The 26,936-nt window shown below is 42.5% G+C and overlaps 8 protein-coding genes across 8 annotated transcripts; 4 read left to right on the forward strand and 4 right to left on the reverse strand.

The window, feature by feature from the left end:
* Positions 1–2,975: 2,975 nt before the first annotated feature.
* On the reverse strand, positions 2,976–6,240 carry FOMMEDRAFT_132897 (uncharacterized protein; the record flags this gene model as incomplete). Its single annotated transcript, XM_007264922.1, has 7 exons — positions 2,976–3,402; positions 3,467–3,612; positions 3,685–3,805; positions 3,872–5,165; positions 5,218–5,827; positions 5,892–6,157; positions 6,225–6,240. The coding sequence occupies 7 exons, from the start codon at positions 6,238–6,240 to the stop codon at positions 2,976–2,978; spliced, it is 2,880 nt and encodes a 959-aa protein (XP_007264984.1).
* A 470-nt stretch (positions 6,241–6,710) lies between these two features.
* Positions 6,711–8,037, reverse strand: FOMMEDRAFT_154419 (Metallo-dependent phosphatase; the record flags this gene model as incomplete). Its single annotated transcript, XM_007264923.1, has 8 exons — positions 6,711–6,734; positions 6,789–7,025; positions 7,083–7,174; positions 7,229–7,346; positions 7,406–7,485; positions 7,539–7,612; positions 7,666–7,720; positions 7,797–8,037. 8 exons carry the CDS (start codon positions 8,035–8,037, stop codon positions 6,711–6,713), a joined length of 921 nt encoding a protein of 306 aa, XP_007264985.1.
* Positions 8,038–8,471: 434 nt separating this feature from the next.
* FOMMEDRAFT_154420 (uncharacterized protein) lies at positions 8,472–10,149 on the forward strand (the record flags this gene model as incomplete). Its single annotated transcript, XM_007264924.1, has 13 exons — positions 8,472–8,532; positions 8,587–8,619; positions 8,668–8,687; positions 8,738–8,752; positions 8,808–8,846; positions 8,900–8,928; positions 8,989–9,034; positions 9,096–9,115; positions 9,171–9,227; positions 9,288–9,407; positions 9,481–9,723; positions 9,786–9,849; positions 9,901–10,149. The coding sequence occupies 13 exons, from the start codon at positions 8,472–8,474 to the stop codon at positions 10,147–10,149; spliced, it is 996 nt and encodes a 331-aa protein (XP_007264986.1).
* Positions 10,150–10,888: 739 nt separating this feature from the next.
* On the forward strand, positions 10,889–16,140 carry FOMMEDRAFT_145758 (uncharacterized protein; the record flags this gene model as incomplete). The annotated part of the gene is made up of 15 exons (XM_007264925.1): positions 10,889–10,949; positions 11,014–11,046; positions 11,094–11,113; positions 11,165–11,179; positions 11,407–11,467; positions 11,536–11,565; positions 11,616–11,672; positions 11,737–11,856; positions 11,915–12,173; positions 13,184–13,253; positions 13,516–13,547; positions 13,684–13,758; positions 13,894–14,195; positions 14,253–14,646; positions 14,700–16,140. 15 exons carry the CDS (start codon positions 10,889–10,891, stop codon positions 15,886–15,888), a joined length of 2,718 nt encoding a protein of 905 aa, XP_007264987.1. The 3' UTR covers positions 15,889–16,140.
* A 340-nt stretch (positions 16,141–16,480) lies between these two features.
* FOMMEDRAFT_105434 (uncharacterized protein) lies at positions 16,481–17,348 on the reverse strand. Its single transcript, XM_007264926.1, has 4 exons — positions 17,195–17,348; positions 16,944–17,132; positions 16,733–16,882; positions 16,481–16,676 (listed from the first exon to the last, which is right to left on the reverse strand). The coding sequence occupies exons 1-4, from the start codon at positions 17,290–17,292 to the stop codon at positions 16,580–16,582; spliced, it is 534 nt and encodes a 177-aa protein (XP_007264988.1). The 5' UTR covers positions 17,293–17,348; the 3' UTR covers positions 16,481–16,579.
* A 2,432-nt stretch (positions 17,349–19,780) lies between these two features.
* FOMMEDRAFT_154423 (uncharacterized protein) lies at positions 19,781–20,607 on the forward strand (the record flags this gene model as incomplete). The annotated part of the gene is made up of 3 exons (XM_007264927.1): positions 19,781–19,900; positions 19,967–20,260; positions 20,506–20,607. The coding sequence occupies 3 exons, from the start codon at positions 19,781–19,783 to the stop codon at positions 20,605–20,607; spliced, it is 516 nt and encodes a 171-aa protein (XP_007264989.1).
* Positions 20,608–21,631: 1,024 nt separating this feature from the next.
* Positions 21,632–23,021, forward strand: FOMMEDRAFT_27392 (uncharacterized protein; the record flags this gene model as incomplete). Its single annotated transcript, XM_007264928.1, has 8 exons — positions 21,632–21,744; positions 21,795–21,855; positions 21,911–21,938; positions 21,994–22,050; positions 22,113–22,232; positions 22,302–22,566; positions 22,633–22,696; positions 22,986–23,021. 8 exons carry the CDS (start codon positions 21,632–21,634, stop codon positions 23,019–23,021), a joined length of 744 nt encoding a protein of 247 aa, XP_007264990.1.
* Positions 23,022–23,242: 221 nt separating this feature from the next.
* FOMMEDRAFT_81431 (uncharacterized protein) lies at positions 23,243–23,871 on the reverse strand (the record flags this gene model as incomplete). The annotated part of the gene is made up of 3 exons (XM_007264929.1): positions 23,243–23,474; positions 23,550–23,652; positions 23,703–23,871. Coding segments are annotated over 3 exons (504 nt in total), but the record flags the coding sequence as incomplete, so codon positions are not given.
* Between the last annotated feature and the right edge of the window lie 3,065 nt (positions 23,872–26,936).

The raw sequence follows: 26,936 nt of genomic DNA on the forward strand, positions 1-26,936 counted from the left end.
ATTTCTGTAGCTATGATGTATTTGTAAATATGTTGGTACATACTCAGGAAACGTATTGTTCGAATTGTTTGTCCTGGTTGCTCAGAATAAGAGTGTAGGCGTTATCATTCATTTCAACGTTGCTTTCGTTTGGGTTTTCAATAATAAATGTGTTTGTTGTGTTTTCCACAGTTTGATTCGTTTTATGTACAATGTTAGCCTAATGTTTGGCACATGCAAGCTTTGTAGCTTCAGTAGGAGGTTTGCAGCATTCCTTAGAGAAATGTCCTGTTTTTCTACAATTGAAACATTTTGCTTTTGTCAGATTGAACAGATTTGGCAGATTGAATTTCCTCTGCTTATTGGCTTTATACATTGTATTAATGCATACATTATTCTTCGTCCAATCATTGGAATCTTGTGCTCGTTTAGCACAGTAATTGTTGTAGGTGTTCTGTAATGTAAGGATTAGTTGCTTTGGTTCAACTTTCTTATGTTCATTGACTGGTTTGCCTTTGTTTTGGGCATCAGTAGATTGTATTATTGTATTTACTATGTGTGTATATTGCTCAGGAGTGGCAAGCAATATTGCTGCTTTGTATGTAGAGTTGCATGGTGGATCACTGTTAGCAGACAGAGTTGTGTATGCTTCCTCAAGTCTGTCTAATGTACGTCCGAAATGTTTTACATGGTCTCTACAAATAAACAGTGCTGATTCGTCAATGGCCTTTTTACATGCTGTCTGAGGGTTAAAGTGTTCTTCAAGCACTTTCATTAACTGAGGGATAGATGTATCAAAGTGCATATAGTTTGCCAATATTGTGTTGGCAATGTTATTGACTATGCATGCATGAATGGCCTTAGCCATCTCCCTCTCAGCTTTGTTCTGCAGTTCATCCTTTAGTAAGTGTTCAAAGCATGTAGCTGTAACACTAGAAACAATGCAGTAGTGCCACATCTTGTAATTCGCTTCAGTCTTAAGCATTGTGATGTTTTGACCAAAGTATTTAGGTACATTGGCTGGTTTACAGTGTGTATCTGTACATGGGGGAACCATGATGCAAATGTGTGCGAATGTATGCAAGTAAAGAGTTTAGAGTGTACAGTGGATGCATGTATGCAGGGAGCTCAAGGCTCATAACCTGTTGAGAGGGAGAACTTAAGGGGGGCATGCATAGACAAGGGGTGAGGTGATGATTGACTGCTCAGTGTCTTTCGTCCTTATATTGTATGTATTCTAACTGAGACATTATGAAGTCATTGTCTTGTGGTTCGTCCGTTGATGAACTAATCATCTCATAATAGAGGCACAATGTACACAACTCTAGCATGACTGTATACAATCTTCCTAACACATTCTCCTAGAATCCTGGGACCAATCTGATGAGGGTCTGTTGGGAGATTGAAGGTGGGCTGGCAGGTGGTAATATTCTCCCCCATAAGCCTTCAAGAGTGAACAGGAATTCAGCATGGCATTTGTGAAGTTTGTGATTAACTAGAGTATTACTGTAGAGTACTGTAGGTGTGCAGGAGATAGTGGACGTGTGGGGGGAAGCCAGGGGGGGGAGGCTGACAATCTGGTGGCATGAGTGAAAGACAGTAGATGAGAGGTAATCCCCAAATTTTGTGATGTTCAAAAAAAAGTGTAAAGGCCAGAGCCTCACTCAAGAACACAGAACAGGCAAAGACCTGGGATTGGAGAGGTCGACCTAAGTACAGGAGCAAGTACAAAGATAATCTCTAAGTGTCTACAAATAGCCCTTTATATACTTAACTAAAGTCACGTGTGTAACCTCAGAGGTTACACCTGTGCACTCCAAGAAAGCTCAGTTACAATCTTCCCAACATACCCATAATACTCTGCTCGAATATTGATCAGTATCTTCAGAGCAAGGATTGTCATAATTGTTATAGCAACTGTTTGATATGCATTCACATTAAAGTAAACAAACTTTGGAAAGTTTTGGTCTAGAGGCAGGTTTATAAACATAAAACAAAGTAGGCATAGTATTAACTCACAGTAAAATTCTTCTCAGCAATAAATACTAAAATAGCACGAAGGAGACAAGTGGAGAATATCCTTATTGATAGATGATCAATAGTCAATAAAAGAGTTATTAAGAAAGTAGACAACACAATGCTTACATGACAAAATAAACAATAGAGTTGCTTGCTATTAATGTAGCAATGTTCTGTGTCTTTGACACATCATTCCCTGATATATGCATTGGAATCTCGGACTTCCTCAATTGCATGGTCTTGTATAGTACCATTAAAAATAGAAGTGGTTTGGCAGAAGAAATCACTGTCCAAGAGATGCCAGACATGTAGGGCACATATAGACATTCCATGCCGATTGTCTGATTAGCAGCTCGAAGAGGGTTTATCCCGAAGTCCCATTGTCCTTGAACATCATATTTAGTAAATGGGCATTATCAAGACCAGTGCATAGTAACAAACGAAGCTCCTTACCGAGATCCAAAGTGATTTGAAGGATGTTGAACACAAATAGAAGTAATGTTAATGTTATGAATGCAATTAACATTTTCTGGTTCGCCCCGAATAATGCAAAGACTCGCATCATTAGTATCACTGAACAATAGAGGCGACCAACGTTCAATGTAGCACATAATAGAGTACTGATTACACAGAGCTGAGTTGTGGACTGCTTTTATAAAACACTCATAGGAAAACATAAAGCTAATAAGGCTCAAGAAGTTCGACAAGTGGGAAAAGTAGGAGGAAGGCCTGGAGGAAGTGTGCGGACTGCAGACAATGGCGTTTCTACACTTGAACTCATAGGGATAGTCAAAACGTCTTACAAAATGTGAGACCCAATGCAACGACACCTTGCAATGTATCATAACGCTGCATAATTGAAAGCACATACATTTTAATTAGATATTCAATACATTCCATTTGCACATCCTAGTCTACATAAACTTCATCTCGGTCCGTTTTCTCCTTTATACAATCATTCCACAAGCAAGACTAGATTATCTTACATTCGCAAACTCCCCAAGGACTCTACACACTTCCCTCGGCTCAATCGTCCACTTCGCATCCGTACCCACCCCACTTCCCTCCCCTCTACTCCCCGAACTCACTGTCTCCGCACACTCCAACTCGTTCAACCTCCTCAACAACTTCTCGTCCCCACTCACGGCAAACACAAATTCGATTCCCAAATCACCTTCGGGATCAAGTTGGCCTGAGCCGTATGTGTATGAGGGGTAAGCATCTGCCTCGATTGACATGCTTGACCAAATTGAATGTGGTAGGGAGGAGTGGGTGGAAGTGAAGCGGACGGGTCCGCCTGGAGCGAGAATGGCGCCTACTGCTGAGGAACGGGAGACGTTATTTGGAAGGACGAGGAAGGCGTTTTGGCCCGGGATTATGCGGAGGCTGTATTTCTCGCCCAAACTGAACGGTAATAATACATGAATATTATAGTAGGGAGAGTTTTATTGAATTGGAGAGAACGAACCTATCGAATATGTGATTCTGCGCTTCGGCGGCTTGCCTCCTTGCCCATTGACGTTCTGCTACGGACTCGGATTGGTTCGTCCAGAAACGCCAGACGATGGAGGCTTCTCGCTCTTCGACGAGGCTTCCTGGTGTCCGCTCAGAGAACTATCATGAATGTAAGCGAAGATAAGTTATCAGTATGACTATTATTAGGAAGGTAGAGGAACGGAGACTCACGTATTGCAACATCTCGAGACACGGAGCTTTCCACGAGAGGTTGAAGTTGGCTACTGTGTTGATCCATGGTTGATGTTGGCCGTTGATGGCGCGTGGTTTCAGGAAGCAACCGTTCTCCGCACTGAGAAATGTAGTCAGTACAGAGAATATGAAGAATTTTTTTTATTAAAATCGAGTATAAACTTACACTAAGCCGATGGTCGGCACCTGCTCCGCGATCTTCTCGAGTCCGCCAGCTCTCGGCAGTCCACTCAACAACCAAACCTCATTCCTATTGTCTTTGGACAATGCATCCAGCACGTCCAATGCATCCTGAGGTGGATTAAATTCCTGGCTACACGGATCGCGCAACCAAATCGTTCCCTCAAAGTCGATAAGCAAAAGCCGTTTATACGCATGTCGATAACGCGGTAGCACGCGCTCGATATCCAACGGCGGTGCACGACCAGCACCGGCGTCATCCTCAGTGTTCTCCGCAGCTTTCTCGTGTTCGAGATGTACACGCAAACAACGCGTGAGGAACGCACTGACGAATGCTTGTGCTGTTTGCGTGATGACATGTGCGTGTAAGTCTTTCCAGCGCGAACGCGCCTCAGTGTCGGACATGGTGAGTGCTGCGTAGATCGCATTGGCGGTCATGCGTGTGTCCCATGGGTTGACGGGTAAGCATGCGCGGAAACCGCTGTAGGAGTAGGATCCTGTGAATTCGGAAAGGATGAGTGGACTTGGACGAGCGCGGCCTTCTTGGCAGACGACGTATTCATGTGTACGCAAGGCCATTCCTTCGCGCAGAGATGTAACGAGGAAGGCGTCTGCTGCGGTGAGTAGCGCGAGGTATTGACTGAACGTCACTTCATCTGTGTGAAGGAAGACGATCGGTTGGTATGTAAGTGTGGAGAACTTCGAATTGATCCTTCCGACAAGGTCGACTACATTTCCTTGCAGTTCGTTCTCCATTGTTGTTGACAACGCGACTTGGATAAGCACGACTTTCCCTTGAAAATCGGGATATTTCTCGAGGAAGGCCTCAAAAGCTTTGAGTTTATGTCGCATGCCCGCGATTTCGTCAAGCTTGTCGCGGCCGACAATCATCTTGAGGCCCGCATACCGATCCTGCAGATGCTTCACCCACTCCGCGACTTCAGGATCACGTCTCCGGATATTCAAAGCCTTGACGTCAATACCCATCGGGAATACCGCAACATCGACGAAACGTGATTCCGTCTGGATTCCTTTCGGAACAGACTCAAGCGTCAGAATACGCGAGACGGTCTGACGGAAGTGCCGTGCAAAATTTGCGGTTTGGAAGCCAACGAGGTCTGCGGCGAGTAGTCCTCTGAGGAGTTGCTCTCGGATGGTCAAACAACGGAAGATCTCCGATGATGGGAACGCCACGTGCATAAAGAAGCCGATGGCTGCGTTGGGCAGTTTCTCTCGGACCATCGAGGGTACGAGCATCAGGTGGTAATCATTCACCCAAACTACGTCATGCAATGAGATATGGAAATAAAGTATAGAAAACAAAAAACCTACTAATATCACCATCCTCGTAATTAGCAACAATGGCATTTGCAAATTTCTGGTTGACAGAACAATATTTTGCCCACGTTTCCGATTCGTAGAAAGACTTCGTCTTCGGTGCGTCAGGAACCGCATAATGCAAGTACGGCCAAAGGACCTGATGACAAAATCCATCGTAACATTTTGAAAACTCATCATCCGGGATCCAAACAGGAAGGCTCTGCGCCTCTATGCGCATGCGTCTATCTACGTCCGTGCGAAGCTCCTCGTCAAACGAGTCGGTAGAAGTGCCCAGTACGCCAACCCATAACTTCCGTCTGAGACGATCGTGAACACTATTGACGGCGTTGTACAGCCCACCGTTACACCTTGGGTTTGATTCAAGGTGCCACTTAGTCTTGGACTCGCCGTTTGACATCGTGCGCTCGATTCCGGGGCGACGAGAGGAGGAGCGTGAGGCCCGCCGGACACGCGGTTGGAGACGTTCTGGACCTTGAGGTGAACGACGAGCAGGTCCATCGCCTAGTGCATGCACGGCCGCAGCAAGAGGGTTGAGTGTACTGAATGGATTGGCGATTTCTTGCCCAGGTGAATGGGCGACGGCGGGTGTATTCCCTCTTGACTGTATGCACAGTGGAATCCAATCAACCAGAAGGCAAGATACACGGATTAACCATTATGCTCACCTTATCCGTAAGATCTTGTACGATACTCCTCGGTGGCGGGGCAGGGGTAGAGAACTGTCTTGCGAATGTCGGTGGTTTCGAGATCTGCAAGCGCGGACTACTTGCACCAGACAGTAATCGCTGCGGCGTAGCACCCGGGCCCGTGGTTGGACCCGAGCTCGGCGCACTCAACTCTGGTTTCGTGATCGTTGGCGTTGATGTTTCCGACCCCTCGCCAAGACAGACCGTCTCAGGGAGGAAGAGCGAGGCAATCACAACTCTATGTGCTAGACAAGACACAACGTCAGTCTTGGTTTCTCCTTCCCACTTCGTTAACAGCATTTGAGTACGTACTGCGGAAGGAGCTCATCGTCGACGTCTACTGCAACGGTGAAGAAGAGAAAGGGGAAGGAAGGAGGGAAGATGGCGGTGGAATTGCTGGGCGTATAGAAAGAGATGGAATAAGTATTAAAGTAGTTATGTATATGAGGGGACGGTATGACGCTGCGATGACATAATCCTCAAACGTTGTCCTATATGCCCTCAATATTCTCAATCTCATACCGCTCAGCGCTGGCAGCACCGAAGTTTATCCCGACTCATCGATGTTCTTTCAAACGTTTGCAGATAACAACTCGACTAGTAATTTGTCTTACTCTCACTAGCATCGGATGTTCAGGGAAAATGCGAAGGTTTACAGCTAATTTAGCACAACGCGTGAATTTCAGCTAGGTTTCGCCAGGAAGGGAAGCAATGCGGGATCGCTCGGAGAGCAGAGAATCACAATCGTGCTGATCAAGGGAGTCTAGTATACATAGGGAAATGAGCTATTAAAACACCTCAGACGAAGTACTGCATATTATTCTAGAGCGTCTCTCAGTCAGCAATTGAATTTCTTTGGAAGACGAATAAACTTACCTTCCGCCCATTCAGCATCGCCTCATCCCTCGAATTCTCTTCCGCAGCTCCGAATACCGTAAACGACCGTTCCCCATTCTCGCCAAGTGTAAGAATCGATGCGAGATTCCCACACCGGTAGCAGTAGTTCGGTGCGGACCAGACCGTGACGAGTTGTTCGTCGAACATGAATTTATGCCCCTCTTGTACGAGTTGGTGCGCACGTGCGATGAGCTTTAAAGAGTTGACGTGGTTGAACTAAGGATAGAAAGAAGATGATGAGTGGCGAGTGGGGTGGAAGAACTGGGGACGAACTTCTTGAGTGACGTTCCCTCCGAATAACCAGCCGGCCCCTCGGGGACTTACAGCCCAGTTCTCGATGTCGTCCGGGTCAGACCACATTAGATCTGCGGTCAGTTGAAGTTAATAGGATCAACATGTATTGGACCTAATCTACGCACCGCAGAAAGCACCCTCATGCGGAATTTCCTGGGCTCGCGATAATAGTCGAATTTGATCCAGTGTTCGGATATCCGGTGATAAACCGCCATGTACACACAGAGTCTCGCCGTCAATTATCTGTGAGCATATTCATTTAGTAAACCATGCCATCGTGAGGTACACCATTGTAAACTCACAGCAGCAAGATTCAAGTAATCAAACACACTACAACACGCCTTCCATACGGTGGCGCTGCCATATTTTTGCTGGCATTCATCTGGGTGACATTAATAAATATTCCCGAAATACTATGAGTTCTGGGAGACGAACCATAGAATCCGTACACCTGGGTGATTTGCCGACTTTCATGATTTCCTCGCAGGAGTGTGACTTTATCCGGATATCTAATCATAACGATTAGCTCATATGCACCCAGAAAGCAGGGTAGGCAACATACCGTGCCTTCAATGCAAGCAACAGTGACACAGTCTCAAGACTATAAAACCCTCTGTCTACAAAATCACCCTATCACACATACGCATCTCGAATTAGCTTCACCCTCCGCGAAAAGCAAATTAAACCACCCACTCGCCATAAACACATAACTCCTCTCAGGCACCTCCCCTCCCCTCCTCAAAAGTTCAAGTAAATCCCAAAATTGTCCGTGTATGTCCCCACAGACGGTGACAGGGCTCTTGACGGGTTGGATGTTGGACTCTTCAAGAAGGATGCTGCGGACCCGGTCGCAGAGGAGTTTCATGTCGTTTTCGGGGAGGTGCTGGCAGGTTAGGAGGGTTGAGATCCATTTGTCGGGGTCGTATGCTGGCATTTTTGTTGTTGCTGTGAAGATGTGAGAGAAGGTGTTTATTGGCAGTGAGATGAATGGGATCTACCGGAAGGCACGTGATGTACTTTTAGCACTTTTCCGCACTGCTCCGTCCGAGTCTAATACCATGACACATTTGGACAATCTGCAACATATTCGCACACCTTCACCCAAATCACCGCTAGGATCCATCCACTAAGTAGATGTTCCCATGAATTAACCTCTGATATCATGTGTAAGCATCATTTGTTGTTATGCCCCACAATCAATTCTTATTCTAATCCACATCCAGTGCATTCGCTTGATGGTCTCATGTATTATTAGCGTTCATGGCGCTGTCCATATCTCTAAGAACACACATAATCTCCACACTCATTTGCTTATAAGGGTTCTACGACTACACGCAAAGCGGACATGTGAACTAATACCTCCCTGAGATGAGCTCTAGTGACAATGTGAGCTTTGCTGGTGAAGGAGCAGTCTTTAAGGTGGTATTTTGTGCGTCACCATAATTTCTGCTATGAAGTCGAGGGTCTGATGATAATATTGCAGTTGCGTGCATCACGTTTTATTTCTATTATGTTGGTAAGCGACCAAATATCTACTTTTGACGCCCGTCAACATGATTAACAGTGTTACACCTTGATGATGAGGTAAGTCGGTTGATAACTCCGTGCACCAGATTGATGCGGACTCGTCGTAGGTGGAATACATTTGGGTAGGTATTCATAAGCTTGAAATACCTGCATGTTGTCAGTAATGATGGGTCATAGTCAAAACGATGGACTGCTGGGAAAGTCGCATACCTGCTGGTATGTCCTTACTTCTCGCCATTCGAAAGCGACATCCTTACAATCAATCATAGGCAAGATACTCTGGTGCTGTATTCTTAATGTACGCACGAAAAATGCATCCTGCTTCTAGTTCATTTTAATGTAATGCTTATCCTACAAGCCTGCTTTGGTTCGCCGTGGGATACCCGTTTGTGGATTTGCCACATGTAACGTAATGCTACTTTTTGCTTGATGTTGCTATTTATGCTTCTCGCCAAAGACGAGTAGTGGGAATTGCATTCGGACTTGTGAGTAATAATATTTACTGTACCGGTTTCGCTCGACACTAACGCATCGTTCAAGGTTTAAATGGTCACCTATTTACTGGTGTAGGGACAATGGTCATTCTATTCTCTCAAAGTGCGTCTCACGTCTAGGAGGTTCAAGGTTGCTGATAATGACGTACTCCCTGCCTTGCAGTCATTCTTCAAATGCGTGTCTACGCGTTATTCGAGGGACCGAGAAGAATGCTGATATTTTTCGTCGTGCTGTCGTTGGCGCTATTTGGATTCAACATCCTGCAGACCTTTCTCAACTTGAGTAAGTAGTCAGTATAATAGATTCTGAAGACGTTTCTAATCTCTTCCCGAATACAAGACGGACATGTTGTTAGTGCAGACAGGGGACCAAGTCCCGTCGAGAATGATCTTCAATCATGCCTTAATTCCAATTTCATGTCTGGTATTGCATGGACCCTTACTGCCTTTATCGAGCTGGTCCTGTTTCTTCTGGTTGTCTGGCGAATGGCAGAGTTGAATAAGCCTCAGTTTCGGTTGCGCTTCGCAAAAGGCAGTATCCCGCAGGCAGAGCACGTTACAGCAGTAATGGCAAGAGATTCTGTTGCCTATTTTGCCTTGTATGTCTTTTACATTCCTGCTTATTCTGATATGTTTATCCCTTCTTACAATGACTACAAAGTACATTCTCCGTCTGCCTTCTCGGCGCGATCTTAGTGGACGTTGCAGTGTACAGCCATAAAATCGTGAGTGATTACGTCCGTCCACTTCAGCCTCCGGTGAAACATCTTCATTAGCGATCTAGCAGCAGGAACTTCCTGCGGATTGAAGTTAATGCTTACCAAACCGTTGCAATAACAATTATGGCTATCCTAACTCCGAAGCTCCTCATTAACATCCGCGCAGAGTTCTATGGCCCGGTTGGGATCGATACGACTCAGTTGTCTTGGGACGCTCAACGAATGGGTGGTTCTAGTACTATCGTAGGGTCGAACAGTGATCTAACAGCCAAGGGTCAGTCGTTAGTGACCTCAACTGTAGAATAACGATAATATTGTAAGTGTCAATATATGCACCTGGTATAATGGAATTATTCTATTTTTATGTTTTCCAAGCTGTACCATACTGCCTTAGATGGGCAGCTGATTGATTTATCGACTGTAAAGCAAGCATCGAATGTACTAACTTAATGAAATCAGTCCCAAGGAGATCAGTCCTTTGTCAGTTCCTTGGGGTCGGGCCAAAGCATCAATCAAATCTGTCAGGATGAAACTAGTGTTACCTGCGCTGATTGCTTCAACCATCTGTTGGCTGAGTACTGTAAATATATTTTCTCGACGCAGGCTGTTCTGTTCCTGCCTGTGTAAATACTGCTAATGGAGATCGACACTCTCCTAGCCTAGAATAAGAAGTATTGTAATCGGTTTAGTACTCAGTTTGAGACATATGTTCTGAATGTTCATACGAAGCTTGAAATTGTTGTGGATTAGGATATCAAAGGTAATTCATTTCTATTTTTTTTAGCGTTGTTGGTGAAATGACAAGGCTGATAAACCAAACATTCATGTGGGCCCATTGGCGGATATCATAAACAAAATCCACAAAAGTCACTAGGTCTTTGTTCTATTCCGTTCAGACTGCATTTCCCCGGCTGCTATCAGTGTTTGACAACTTTTGCGTTATCAGCACACAGCAGTGCCTTATGTCGATGCACAATTCTGGCTGCCACCTGACTATATAAAGGCACATTAAACTGTATGGAAGACACATATTGACTTGTACCATATGTCCCTGCCACCTTCTGAGCTAGAGGCAGACGCAATCACCAGTTTTAAGGCAGTTACGAGTACGTTATTTTTTCCCATGCTTCAGCATCATGATATAAACAGTCGCATTAATCATTTATACAGTCTCGTGCACTGCTTTGCACCTCTATTATAGTGGTGAGTTACATTGTTTGACGCTTATAGTTTCACTAAGCCCGTTGCAGTGCTACACTTTGATGAGGAGGTTTGTTTGTATCCAAAGGAGCGCTCATATCAGCTAACAACTGCGCTCTAGATCGAGTATATTTGGGTGCGTACACAGGACATTCTACGATTTGCAAATTGCGGTTAAGTCGTTGAGTTTCAGACAAAGCGTTGGTCTGCCGGAAAGATACTGTATTTGCTGGTATGTTCGTATCTTTCCGATTACCTTAGAAGCAGTATGAAATTAAGGAGCAGGCAAGATACCTCCGCACTATTTTCTTGATGTGTGCATTTTTTACTTTTACTTTAACATTGTCATTGATTTATATATAGATTGGCTACACTAGGCACCCTCCATATTCAGTGGAGGAGCACGCTTTTAGCACAACAAGAGGTGAGTCAATAATCGTTAATCAAGCCCTTTCGCTTATCATTAATTATCCCTTGCTCATTAGCATACAGAAAGAGGCTTTATACCGTTCCTCGAAAATTGTGAGCACAGTATCTTTATGATTTTGAAAGATTATTGACTTCTACAAAAGGTTTAAATGGCCATCTGTTTACTGGTCTGGGGCCGATGGTTATGTTACTCGCGGAAGGTCAGCTTTCTCATGAAGTCAACTTGACACGCCACAGAAACCCATTAAATTATATTTATCACAGTGATCCTAATGATGCGTGTTTACGCTTTATACGGTGGGGCCAAGAGAATCCTAATTGCATTCACTGTGATTACATTGGCTCTCTTTGCTGTCAACATCCTGCAGCTGTCTGACATTCTCAGTAAGTGCACCAATTGTATTTAGATGTAGGAACTTAAAGCAGTATTGTCGAAATTCAGACGAAATAGACCTCATCGGTGGCCCGGCCGGTTTTATAATACAGGGTGATTCGTCCTCATGTGTCCTTGCGATCCCGATGTCTCCGATAGCATGGTCCATAGCTTCTTTTGTCGAGCTGCTTCTGCTTCTTCTGGTGATCTTGAAGATGGCAGAGTTGAAGACACTTAAGAAACCCCTGCATGTCTCAAGGGGTGATACTCTGCAGACGCAGGATATAACTGCAACAATGGCGAGAGACTCTATCTTATATTTCGCCATGTAAGCTTCTTCAGTTATATTTCTCTTTTTGCATCCTGACCCGTGTTTTCCATAAAACCATCAAGCATCTTCTCCGTTTGCCAACTCGGCGCCGTACTTGGATTCCTCATGGAAGATGACCTTAATGAAATCGTTAGCACATTGTATTTTCTCTTTTATTTACCTAATTGACTTTGCTGTTGCAGAATCATAATTTACGCGTTGCTATCCAGATAAATATAAATGCGTACCAGACATTCGCAATCGCAATCATGACCATCCTTGCTCCGAAACTACTTATCAATATTAGGGCCGAATTTTATGGTTCGAGAGACTTAAATATGGTTCAGATGTCTTGGAGTGTTCAGGGTTCGACAAACCTTAAGCTTGACTGTAGTTCGGACAGTGTCAGTGATTCCATAGCGTAATTGTGTCTACTCCGCTTCATTACATGAAGATAAAGCGAGGATTAGAGATTATAGAATAACGTAGACGTATAAAGTAGATTAATAGCAACACAGTTGACCCTTTTGTCGGATGAACAATGGTCGAAGGCAAAGAATATCATTCACATCGGATGCCTTGGTCAATTGAGCCCCAGATTGACATAATTATAGCATGACGTAATCAACTCGCAAAAAGGGCTCGTGCTGGACCACGGTTGCGTTCCCCCACACTCTACTGATCGCCTCGACCCTCATCCTCGTCCTACTCTGACCAGCCTCCCGTCTTTATTTTCTTCCAACCTTTCGGCATGGGCCTAGACAATGAAGTCTAAGAGCACAATGTCATGTGGCTAGAGAGCCTCGTTCAAACTGCTGTGGAAAGGAGGGAAGATACCTGCCTTTGGCTCGTCCCTCGTCGACCTCAAACCATGTCTCATGCCAAGTCCAGTATAGTGGTCTATACTTCGTCTTCTAACTCTTCTGATAGAGGTATCTTGCTGTAGAAGGTACAGTAAACGGGTTTTCTCAGTAATTGGCACTTGCACCTCGATGTCCCTTATCTGATCCGACGACAGTGTCATGTAGGGTGTACTTCAACTTTGTCATACTTCCGGTCGATGCGACAGCCTATATAGCCGCTTTTACTGCTGTTCCTGTGCGTGTTCCTTGGTGTACGCCATCAGCGGGCCGCACGTACTTTGTGCGGTTCCACGCATATTTTGTCCCTGTTCTACTGCTTTGCGACCATAACTGGCTCTTCCTTTACACGTTGCTCGTGAATTACACCGCTGTGGCATCTCTCGACTGCTTCTGCTTCTGCTTCTATCTTGGTGTTTCAGCTATTGAAACAAAACTTGCTTAGCCCTGCGACACTCACGTAGTAGTACAGGGTTTAGAAAAAACCTGAACTCTAACAGACGGTGGTCATCCTGCCTTTCGTCTTATTGCTGTACGTTTATTCGATTTGGAAATGGAGAAGACTATGGACGGACAATCCGTCCCAACACTTCTGTCTTCATCTTCATTCAAACACGTAAGCAAACTATTGGCGTGAGGTTCTATTACTATATTTGGATTGTGCTTAGTAATGGTCTTGTCGTTGCTATCGGTCACACATCGGAGTCGCCTCACCTTCTCGCCATTGACAACGACTCTTGTTGGTATTGAAGACACCACACTAGTCGATTTTCAATATCATGTCTGATGCTCCACCTCCCGTTCCGACCGAGTTTCAGGTCTACAAGCACGTATTCTTCAAGTCGATCGTCTTATCTTGTCTAACTTGATTCTCACAGCTCTTATGAAGTAGACCCGACGTACCAGCGCAAGTTCAGCATTGTTTGGGCTTCTATTGCAGCTTTCTTCGTTTTGGTTGCCCTTCCGACCTTTGTCCAGTCGGTTCGTGCTGGACGGGTATGGGATGCTCTCGCTGGCGTTCGTGAGGAACTAAACACTTATGAACCTCTTCGTGCGGAGAAGCAAAAGGCTGTGCAACACAAGGAGAGAAAGCTGACCGGAAAGACATATAATACTCTGTCAGCATGTAAAGCTTTTACAATGTGGACAACGCCTATCATCGGTCTTGACCTTGGGCAAGGTAGGAATTCTCGCTGCTTAGCCGCTTTTACGTTCTGACTAGTCGACTCTCGTCAAGTTATTCTCGTTGTCGGTTACTATATTACCATTCTTCTCTGCATTACGCTGAATTCCGAGCTTATCGACAACCCGAATCGCGCCGGGTTTCTTGCTATTGCCCAACTGCCTCCCGTCTTCCTTTTTGCAACAAAGAATTCACCGCTTGCCATTCTCCTCTCTTCTGGGTACGAGAAATTAAACTTCCTACATCGCTGGTGCTCTCGAGGGGTGGTGCTTGCCGCAGCTGTGCATGGTTCACTATGGATCCGCAACCATCTTCAGTATGATTTACAGATTCTCGGCGCGCAAAAGGAGACATCGGGTGTCGCTACTTTTGCTATGTTATGCATACTTGGTATCACTTCCGTGCGGCCTGTACGTTCACAAATGTATCAGGTGTTTCGTTTGATACAGTGGGTATTCTGCTCACAATCTGGAACTAAGTGATTGTTAACCAGTTTCTCAGCCTTCTTGCCGCCCCTGCATTCTTTGTGACACTGTGTTATCATACAATATACGCCCCACCGTATATCTATCCGCCACTCGCGTTCTACGGATTTGACCTATTCCTTCGTCTCGTCCGATTCCGCTTCAAGGATGCAACACTTGTTGCTCCGGATGCTCATATGACGATTGTCCGTATACATGACTGCACGTCGGGATGGAGTGCAGGACAGCACGTTCGCTTGCGCGTTTTCATAGCAAATCGCATGTTCGAAAGCCATCCACTCACAATTATGAATGCACCCCGCTCGATAACGTGCCTTGACACTAGTATGAGTCGGGAGCTGCTTCTAGGGGCAAGAGTCTGCGGAGACTGGACTCGAGCTCTCAATTCTTACGTGCAGACATACGGTATTGTTGAGAAGGCCAAAGGAGTTAGTGGCGAAGATCCTAAGCCGTCAGTTGTGACAGTTCAGTCTGAAGTCGTTGTCGAGGGCAGGCAAGATGGGGATCTTGTGAAGACACCGCCATCTAAGATCGTTGACACGGAAGAGTCGGTCATAGTGGAACAACTTGACTGGATGCCTGCAGGTGTGAGTGCGCCAGTGCAAGTGCTTCTAGATGGGCCATATGGCGGTTGTCCACTGGATCTCGGAACATTCGAGTGCGTATTTCTCGTCGCGGGTGGGTCTGGTATGACCTTCACGCTCGGACTCCTCGATGAGCTCGTCGGTCGCTGCGTTCGGCTAGGTCGTCATGATGGAGAGGTAACGCGACGCATCGAATTCGTCTGGTACATCCGTTCATTCGGCGCACTACACTGGATTGCACCGCTACTCTCGACCATCGCTTCACGTGCTGGAGAGCCTGAGTCGTCATTGGACTTACACATCAGCGTTTACGTGACTTGTTTGTGTAACCCGGAAGATGTCCCGCCCATCCCGAACTGCGATGTTCTGCTTGAAAAGCCGAGCATCGGCAGGGTGGTTGAGGGATTCGTTTCACCGAGTGTTCCGATGTACGATAATGAGTCTCACGACTCGAACGAGAAGGAGAAGACTACGAAAGGGAACTCGGTTTGGTCTAGTTTGGCCATTTGTGCTGCTGGTCCGGAGAGCCTGACCGCCGAGGCGAAGAATGCTGCTGCTCGACTTGCACTCCGGAGCTCGACTCGCAAAGTGGAGTGTCATACGGAGACGTACTTCTTGTGATGGCGTCTCGGTGCCATGGACTCATTCCGTCTTGCTTTGAACTAGTATAGCTGTATGTTCACGAAGATATGTACGACTTATGTTGTGTTCCATCTTCCTCATCCTGGAGGACTGTGCCGGGCCTCACAAGCTCTTTCTTTCATTCCTTGAGGCTGATGTCGAGGCTGGTCCTTGCATTGTAAATTGTATACTAATCTACCACTCAGATGATAAGAGAATGTTGTTGACTCTGTAGGCAACAAAAAGCTATCCGGATAAAAAGCTGTACTTTACAATGAAATGCTGTCGCTATGACGAGTATTTGTTCCCTGTGTGGTTACTGATAGCTACGACCGAGATGGCCGGTCACTACATAGGACTATAAATAATTGCTGCGGAGGACCGAGAAATGCCGCTAGTGGACAGAGGAACACGGCCCGAAGTAATCATCTGCACATTTCCTACTATCCTAGTGTGGACGTACCCTTGAAAGAAAGCAGCGTGTTTTGTTTGTCGCCTGACAAGCGTAAATTCTCACATGGTAATATATATATATATTATACAATTTCATTTAAACTCTCAAAGAACCACACGCATACTAGAATCGCAACCACAGGTCTGTAAGCAATCAACGAAAACGCAGCCTGAGCATGAACCAGCTGTACAATAGGCTTTACTTGCACGCGAAGTGATAAGGAATGAAATTGAGCCGCTACAAGAGGTGAGCATGCACATTGAAGCGTCCGAATAGCGCTTCTCCTACGCCGAGACCAGCAACGAGTGCTATGATAAAGCCGACTTGGTAAGACCTATAGAGAAGTCAATAAGGATTTGATTGAGAAAAGTTAAAGAAAGTATGCTGTACATAACGATGAGCATGAATGCGATTTCGAGAGCGGACTGTGCAGCGTGTACGACACCGCGGGGCATGTCGTAAACAGGGACTTGAGAGAGTATGGAGAGGAGAGAACGTCGTTGAGTCGTGTTAGGTTTGTTTGAGGCTTCCATTTGAGCACTATCAATGGTCCGTCATGTCAGTAGCGATATTCTATATCAAGGTACCTAGCTCTACTAACTGTTTGAGCCAATGTGCTTCAGATAGTCCTCGAAAAGCCGCAAGCCAACGCTCAAATATCGCAAGGAGGAAGAGTCCGATGCATGCACCGACCATTGTGCGAGTGCTTCGAGGAACCCATCCCTGAAACCAGACGACATCTCCTGGTGTAAAGTGCAGATACGAGAGCATGTTTCCTGCCGATAGGCTCCTGAAAATCAAGTGAGTTGGACATGTATCTTAGGTAGAAACGGTAGAGTCGGGAAGACGCACATGGCACCGTCCATGCTCATGTCCATTCCATTATCATGAGCGAAGACGAGCTGCACAAAAGCCAGTAGCACAATCAACCAGTCTAGCGAGGACTTCATCGTATAATTGAAATTCAGAGTTATGATATAAGCCAATAGTATGAGTTGTCGACTGTGGTAGAGATCAGTCCGTCGTTGAGACTTAAGAGCCTCGTGACAAATGATGAGTATGTGTCAGCGTCGTATTCAGAAAATTGATCACTGACGACCGAAACCGGCAATGCAAATCATGCTTTCAAACTTGTTGCATAGAACAATAGTATACTGTCGCGGCGCCCCTTGCGGTCAAGACCCACATGTGGACACTTTTAATATTTCTCCCTCAATTCTTGCTCAAACTTCATAAAATTTTGTATTTATGTAGCTTAACATCTAATAAATATATATTCAAAATTTTGAGTCAATATAATGAGCACCAAAACAAGTTATTATACTTACAATCCGAAGAGTACAAGAAATTGAGCTCTTGGAGTGAACCAAACTCTTTCCCACACAATGAATACTTTATAGTAATTCAAATAGTCAATATTTTGAGCTATAATTCTGTAAATTTGTGTAATAGTATATTTTTTATCAGTGTGTTTTTTTGTAGAAGTTTCTGCAGAGTTTTAAGTAAGTTATAAGGAATATTGCTAATAATATAATTTTGATAAACTAGAAATACAAATTCACTAATCTCAAACTTCATAATTTTTTATACACAATTCTACTTTGATAATCTATAAAATAAAGTTATTATTTATATTTATATAAGTTGGAAGTATATATGTACCAAATATCATAGCTTAAAATTAAAAATGTAAATTGTACTAGGTTATTGTTTCTACAACTGTAAAAATTATAGTTATTACAAGTATTAGTAGTAAGAATAATGTTATTAATTTTTTTTAAATGTGTAAGTCCTTCAGAATAAACAGCATCAAGTGTATTAGAGTAGTATAGCTTTGATAACTAAAGGAGAAAGAATATAAGCTTGAAATAAAGGAGGAAGAAATTAATTAGTATTTATATAAAATAGTAGAATATGTATTACTTTATAAGAGGAGAGATTTCCAAACGAACACAGTAGCTCAACTCTCAGAAGAGGAAGTAATATACTCTATACTGGAACTAGTATACACTAGAAGTATAGAGTGAGTGAGAGTGAGAGATAGAGGAGAGTGTAAGAGAGAGATAGTAGAATATAATTAAATAGTTTCCAATCATTATATTAAGCCTGTTCCTGTAATTTCATTAGTCAATAAACTTAAAAAACAGATAGAATGTAATTACTTCTGTTTCCAATTCAAATTATTCTAGATAGAGTCAAAATTGAGTTTGTGTACTGAGAATATGTGCTTAGATACAGTGGGCAAATTCCTTTCCCACGGGGTGTCCACATGTAGGTCAGACGCATCAAACCACACTTTTTGACTTGTCATTTTATAAAATCAATAAAATATTTAACTTTTACTTTTTTACAAAAATAAAACTAGCATATTGTAGACAAGATGTTGTAATTTATAATTATAACTTTTTGTATTGTATAAGGGTTGTGGTGAATAGAAATGGGTGAAATAGTCTTAAATTGACCACATGGGGCGCCACGACAGTAATATATCTATCTACTTTGGCAACCCTTTAAACAATGAAAATAGCCTCAGTGACAATCCCTCTTTGATTACACGTATGAGCTTAAAACACTTGTCTTTGCCTGTAACGGCGCCACATTGACTGAATCAATCATTACAATGATTCGACTCATGGATACCCGTGAGAGGCGCATCTTTGATTGTTCTGTTTCAATGTTTCAACACATTGCCAACAGCGCTCTATCAGTAGCCATTCTTATATAAACTATCTCTGTTTTCCAACGCTCCAGATGAAATGTCACTTGTTTGTACCACTGCTACATCACGAAAAAGTCTTAAGTATTGTACTTGCTTGTAATCCTATACATTTTGTACCTTTTATAAAATTTGTCAATGTTAATATAATCTTCATAGGGGGTTAAGCAAGGAAAGTACAATGTTAAATAAGTAAGTAAGAATACTTGTAAAACTTGGCAATTTCCATTATAATTGTATAAATTGTCAAGCTATACAAGTGATTATAACATACTTCCTAAGATTACAAGACCAAGACATACTTATTTATTTGAGAAAGTATAATGTCTGCTTACAATCCCCATAAGTCACTACAAGCATTTGAACAGCTTGGTTTGGCTTTGCTTACAATTTTGTATTAAATAATTAATAAAATGTAATTATATTTAATTATAGAATACAAAAAGATAGTAAATAAAACATTATTTCTACGGCCCCAATCCCTACACCACCAGCAGCCTCTGCCTCGTTCTTTCACAAGCAGGATTCGTGTCAGTAAAGGATTGATGCGTTCTTGGGCCGTTCGATGTAGTCTTCGTCACCGCGCCTTGGTCGTCACCCAGTCCCTGCAAAGTTGAATTGCGTATGCGTGTGACTTGTGAGGTTGAGCAGGTTGTAGAGGTTGAGGCTTCGCCTGTGAGACAGGTTTAGAATGATTAGCAAGTGACAATAGGAAAGAAAAGATGGACGCACCGCGACGGCGTGCAGCGAGTGTGAGTGGTGCATGCAGGTTGAGATCCGGAGCGTTGAACAAGTTGATTCGGACTGCGGACGAAATCGTGTCTGTGCGCGTGTGGTCTATGGTTTATCTACAGCGTCCAATGGGAGGTGTAGTAAACTGAGTCGTTGATTGCAAGGTGTATCTCTAGGACGTTCCGGCTCGAAAGGTGAAGGTGAAGTGGAAGGCAGACGGACTCGCCTCAGGTGGGGAGTGGTGGGTCACTGCTTCCGTTCGAAATGGTGTCATGCACGGCACTAGGGAATGTAAATGCACGCAGTGTGAGCCCATCGAGGATGATGTCAAACATGGAATGGGTAGAGAAGGAGAGTGGGCGGGGGGTCGGAGAGAGGATTGCGCCTTGAGAGTGGTGGTACATGGACGTTGTCGCAAGCGTGCTCGTGTGTGCTCATCGATTGTTGCTTGCGTTGCTGAGCGGCAAGAAGTACGCGAATGCATGTAATTATTGAGAAGTCGTTTAGCATTGATCAACAATGCGGATGCGCGAATGCAACTGTAAAAAAGAAGGCAAGAATAATAAAAAGGAGGACAACGAAGGAGAGGCAACGCAAGAGGCAGAACGAGGAGCGGGAGGGATGAAAAGGAGACAAAAAGTTGGGAGGAAAGGGATGAGCAACTATTGTGCGCGTTATTATGAAGTGGGCTGGCTGCTTACAATTTACACTGAAGGACGGTGTAGCCAGCTGGGTCGTGTCGTCACAGGATCTGAGGCTCAACACGGGCATCGCAACAGCAGATTGGAGAGACAATACAGCGATGTTTATTGTCTAGGTGGTTGCAGGCAGTGTGCCTGCTGGAGGACGCTTGTAGGCAGAGGACTGGACTGGAGAGGACAAAAGCAACGACATAGTGATGGGGGAAGAGGGTTGGGGGAGATGGTGGAGGTAGGAGGGAAAGGAGTGACGAGAACAAGTGCGTCATTATATGCTCTCAATCTTCGGTATTCGATTATGTAAGCACTTCGATATATAGTTTAATAGAAAACTAAATTATATTATAAGCCTAACAGGGTGATTGTTAACAATATTAATATATATAATTACATATTATTGTACTAAAAGTATTGTAATTAACTTACAAGTACAATGTATTACTTTTATGACTATTATAATTAATCAACTATTGTTACAAATTACTTATAATATAATTTTAACAGATTACAATAAGAGTTGAGTACTTGTACCTCACATGTAATGTTGTAATAATACCATTAGTAAGCTTATTTGCTCTAAAACATGTTTGTAGTTTAATAGAAACTTTGTATATTTCTTACATTTATATACAATCATTATAATTACATTACAAGTAAAATATAAGTATTATTTTAAAATGTAATGCTTATGAAATCATCTTATTAGATTACTTTTGCTATTATTAAATACATTTGTTGCGACTTTTTCGTGATGTAAATACTCATGTCATCCTCTGTAGACTTCTATGAACATGTTGCTTATGACAGCACTTTTTCAAAGTAATAACAGGTCAGGTTTCATGCTTGTGTACCTGCTTAAACATACTGTCTCATTTGTGTATTGCCAGTCTCGTGTACTACATTTCACTTTTACTATGCCGGTGAGCCTACAGACCTTTTTTTTTATCCCAGTCTTAATTGGACAAAAAGCTTTACACTTTGATGAAGAGGTTTGACTTTGTATTTACATATATATACAGTTTATCTGATGCGATTCTTGATAGGTTGAATACATATGGGTAAACAAACCTAAGTATATTATTATTATAACTGGGTTAACATTTGGTCTTGCATTATCCCTTTTGCCTTTAAAAAGCTACAAAAATGGACAATTGGGAAAATCATGTATCTGCTGGTGTGTGGCTGTATATTCAATACAGTGAGGATTTAATTTACTTTAAGAAACAGACTCGATATCTTGGTGCTTTCTTCTTGACGTATGTACACAGAATATAAATGGTTGGATACATAATTAATAGTAGAACAGCTATCTTTTGGCAAGCTCGACAAAAATACGGTGGGAAGATATATTTGGAATATTTAAGGAGGTTTGCCGTCATTGTTCTAGTATCTAACAAGTGTCTCTTACATGGGCGTAATTAGCAGGACGTGCCAAAGTTCTTTCAGTCTTGTGAGCATATATATTCTTTCTTCATCTGTTAATATATACTCATCCTTCGTGTAAGGCTTCAACGGCAGGCTATTCACTGGTCTTGGGTCAATGATTGTGCTACTTGCTGAAGGTACACAATTCTGTATCAAGTACAATAAATGCATTTTTAAAGACACTCATCATTTTACATAGTTATTCTTGTGATACGTGTATATGCACTATTCGGGAGGTCCAAACAAGCATTTGTTGCCTCAGTCATATTATTGACGGCTCTGTTGGCTTTCAATATTCTGCAGCTCACACCTGTGTTAGGTAAGGATGAAATCTGTGATTTCTTCATTCTTTATTGATAAAAGTGTTAATTCATCAATTTCCATTTAGATAGCTGGGAAACAGGTTCACCAACAAGTGGCTACAATGGTGTAACATTAAGTGATCCTTCATCATGCATTTCAGCACTTCCTATGTCTGGAATTGCATGGGCCGTTACCTCGACTGTGGAGCTCCTCTTATTCCTTTTGGTGATATGGAAGGCCTTTCAACATAGAAAAATGATAGCATCCGTGTGCAACTTGACTAGTAGCCAGCAACCGAATCAGGATATTGCTGCAATATTAGCAAAAGACTCCATCTTTTACTTTGCAATGTGCGTGTTAGTATATATATATATATATTCTCTGTATCCTGAACTTCTCTATAATCACTCTTGAAGAATATTCTCAATATGTCTACTTGGTACAATCCTTGTATTTGTCTTGGAGTATAGCAAGCTATTCGTGAGTCTACCAGTTTGTAATGTCTGATACTACACTAATGACTGGGCTCTTTTTTAGATGAACGAATTCCTATTTGAGTTCCTCTCACATCAAAGGAACTCATATCAAACAGTAGTAATAACAATCATGACAATCCTAGCACCTCGACTCCTTGTGAACCTAAGGAGAGAGTATTACCGACCTAACGAGGAACTGACAACACTGCCACCCTGGCATGCCGCAGCTGAGGATTCCTCTGGTTTGGTATTAGAAACTAGTGAACCAGACTCAATACTGTTGTCATCCCTAGATTGATTTCACAAAAATGCTATGTCACATTGAATGATTGGTGGCAAGCAAAGAAAACGCTGGTTAAAGCAACAGAACACTGTAATGCAAGACGGATTTCAACGTATATGCCAAATGGGCAATATTCCTAGGTCAGATGCCTGTGTCCTACATGAACTCTGTTTCTTAATAATTCAATGCTGTAAATCATAGCCATTTTGTAATTTAGTTATGTGCTTTTCTCCGGTCTACATATAATCCTTCAGATCGAAATTGCAGTTAACGCAGCCTTGACAGCAGGCCTCGCTTCAATACGGTCAACCCACGCCTTAACTTTTGGAACTCAGAGAACGAAAGTCCAACACGTTCAAGGGCGCGTGCCCAGCCGAAGGCTTTGATGTCAGCGATACTGTATTCGTTCCCTACGAGGTAGTCTTGTTTTGAGAGACAGGATTCGAGGACGCCGTAGAGACGTTTTGTCTCGTTTTGGTAGCGGTTGATGATATATGGACTAAAACGGCAGGAGAGGCAGTTCGTTTAGTAGAGTGGAGAGATGAGATAGTGGGGGTGAATTTGACTGAGAGACTAAGAGAGGCTTACAACTTCTCTGGGATGAAGCTGAAATGGCTTGCTTGATTGGCCTTGCATGGGAACGACACTACCATGCTGCGAAAACGTTAATTTAATCACTCATACCTTCAAACTACGCGACAGGAAGACGTGGACACCTACGACGAACAGCATTGCAAGATTTCACTATACCCTTTCGGGTCCTTCACAGCATCACGCGAGAAGATATTTTCCTTATTGTATTGCTGAGCGGCGTACAAGAGGATAGCAGAAGTCTCGAAGACAGGAAAACCTTCGTGTGTGATTGTAGGGATTTTTCCATTGGATTGATTTCTTATGACATGACATAGGATGAGTATGTGTCAGCGCCGGATTATAAAAATTGATCGTTTGTATCCAACAACAGTAACTGAACGCCGATCTTATTAGCTCTTAAGTTTCGCGTTTCAACTTTCATTCTCCACTAATATTGAGTGGCTATTTCCTTGCCCACAGATCTAGAAACGACTGCTGTGATGACGGTGAATACATTGATTCTTATCTTGCTCATCTTATTATTTTTAATGTTGCTTCACTGTTGTTCCACCAAATATAATTGTATGGATACAAAATGCTTGTATTGTTTGATTGCATCTGACCATCACAACAATGTACATACTACATAGGAGCAGCAAGACAGAATAGACTGTACAGCTCAGATACTGGAAACACAAAGTTTGAGTCAATGAGAAGTACAAGTAATACTCTGGGCAATAGTCATTGTTCATATTACAGTCTGTGATTTGTAGCTTTCAGGCAATCTTAGTTCATTAGATAGTGGTGATAAAATATTAGAACTTCCAGCCAACTAGAAACCTGTATTTGTGACAGTGGAGGTTAGGAGGGAGAAACCTGGTTGCAGAAGACACAAGTAGGTATGCTGACATTGTTAAGTTGTTTAAAGTATCTTTGCTAATAACTTCCTACTAGCAGATTTTCTAAATTCTATACAAAATCCAAATCACAGAATTAACACTCCTAGTGAATCAGGAGTCAATCTAGTCAGAAGCCTCCTTATGTGTATCTACAGGCCTTGTACTGTACTCTGTGTTTAGTTTCCTTAGCTACTTGTTTAGTAGTAGTAACAATATTAGAAGACATTAATAAATTTACAATTTCATTACTGTAGCCTGTAAAACCTGTAACAGTATAGTACTCAACACTCACATTACATTTTGACTCAATAAGCTCAGGACTGAAGATAGAATGCTCTTAAACTACAGTTATCCAGGTTTTTTAGACACTAGTAATCTGCTGAATATAGTATGATTACATTCAAATTATATTAAACATTAGTTAAAATATATTCTATTTTTTAGTACATATAAGTAGGCTCTGGCTAATTTCTCAAATGTTTGTAATAAACAATGTAGCACATATTATACAGTTACATACATGTATAAAGGTAGTATATTACTTTAGTTATGTCTGTGTCTAGCATTTAAGAGTACTAGACTTTCTCTTTACACTCTTAAACTGTTCTCATTTCTAAGGGATCCAGTCCTGAAACTGTTTCAGATTCAGTTACTAAGGCTGTGTAAGTGTTAACAGTACTTTGTAAAGACTGAGAAAGTTTACAACTGAATTATATACTAGATTGTTAGTAATAGTGTAGAGGGGACCCAAAGGCTCAGTGAGGGGGCCCAGGCTACAACTATCCTACACAACAGAAACACAGAATGTAAGCACTAGAATGTAGTCAGAACTTGTGGAGCAGACAGAGAGAGGGAGTGAGACAAGAGTAGAGTATATAGAGTGAGCCTAAGAGTACAGAACTACCTAGAGTAAACAAGATTAAGACTACAGGACCAGTCTGATCTTGTACACTTATATATACTAAACTACACAAGAGTACTCAGGGAGTATGAGCTACTAAGAATGATAAGTTACAAAGAATGAAAGAAAGGAAGGTCAAAGATAAAGGTACAAAGAATGAAGGGATAGACAAAGGGTAAGAGACTATAGAATGAACAAAGAATAAAGGGGTGGTCAAAGGAATAGAATAATGAAGTAAGGAAGGGTAGTAGTAAGAGTCAGTATGTATATAGTTTATAGACAGCACCCCTGAGGGACAGAAGTTCTGAGTTCTGGTACAGAAGAGTGTAGAACCTGTAGAACTAAAGGTATGAGAGTAGAGAACTGTAACATCACCTCCCCTCTAAAACCAATTGTCCTGATTGGTAAACATTAGGCTTGGTTAGTAGTTTAAGTATAGGTTAGAACAGTAGGGTTTGGAAATCTGTAAGGTAGAGTTAATGTAGAGCACCTAGATGAAGTTGATAGAAGTCTCAGATTGTCTTAGTAGTATGGGTGAGATTCTTAGTAGGTTCCTAAGTGTGTTCTTCAACTGAGTATCCCTTCTAGTAGATAAGGAACTTGAGCTTTCTGTGTACCAGCTTAGTATCTACTATATACTCTACTTTGTATTCTGGTTCAGAACTAATAAGTTCTAGTAGAGGTAGTAGGGGTCTTTGTTACAAAGGAAAACCTGGATCATAGTACTAAGACAGTAGAACCTTGTTAAACACTGAGTGTATACACTTCTATATTACTAGAAGTTAGAGTTTGTAGGTAGAGGTGCTAACCTTCTTTTTAATAACAAAGGGTCTGAAGCACTTGTTGTCTAACTTCTTTATTAGGTGATCCATAGTCAGGTTAGTAGCTTCTAGTATAACTTTGTCCCTAGGCTAGTAATCCTTAGTTACAGATCTCTTCTGATTGTAGTTCTACTTTATTACTTGTACTACCTTCTTTAAAAGAGCTTGTGTGTCTTCTCTAGTCTTGTGTATTCATTCTGTAAAGTCTGTTACAGATTCAGAACTATTATTCTAGTTCAGAACTGTCTCCTAGTATGAATGTCTCTCATAATTGAGGAAGAACAGGGACTGTCCTGTTGTAGAGTGTTGCTAGTTATTATACATGAATTCTGTTAGAGCTAACTATTCAGACTAGTCTGACTGTTAATAATTGATAAACATTTAGAGATAGAGCTCAATCTTCTGATTGACTTGCTCAGTTTGACTGTCAGTCTGTAAGTAATATGTAGTAGAAGGGTTCTCTTGAATTCTGAGAAGTGTATACAAGTTCTGTATAAATTTCAACTCAAATTGTAGTCTACAATCATGAATGAGTTTCTGAGAGAGTCTGTACAACTAGAAGACATGATTTTAATAAATGTACACTATACCTTCAGAAGTGAGTTCTGTTCAGGTTGGAACCATATAGACTTACTTAGAGAATCAGTCAACAATCATACAGATAGTGTTATAACTCTAAGACTCAGGTAGCTTACTAATCAGGTCTACTAAGACTTCTTCCTAAGAGTGATCTAGGATTCAATACAGATGTAAGAGAGTCTAAACCC

The sequence above is a fragment of the Fomitiporia mediterranea genome (assembly GCF_000271605.1).
Source record: "Fomitiporia mediterranea MF3/22 unplaced genomic scaffold FOMMEscaffold_4, whole genome shotgun sequence".
NCBI classification, from domain to species: domain Eukaryota; kingdom Fungi; phylum Basidiomycota; class Agaricomycetes; order Hymenochaetales; family Hymenochaetaceae; genus Fomitiporia; species Fomitiporia mediterranea.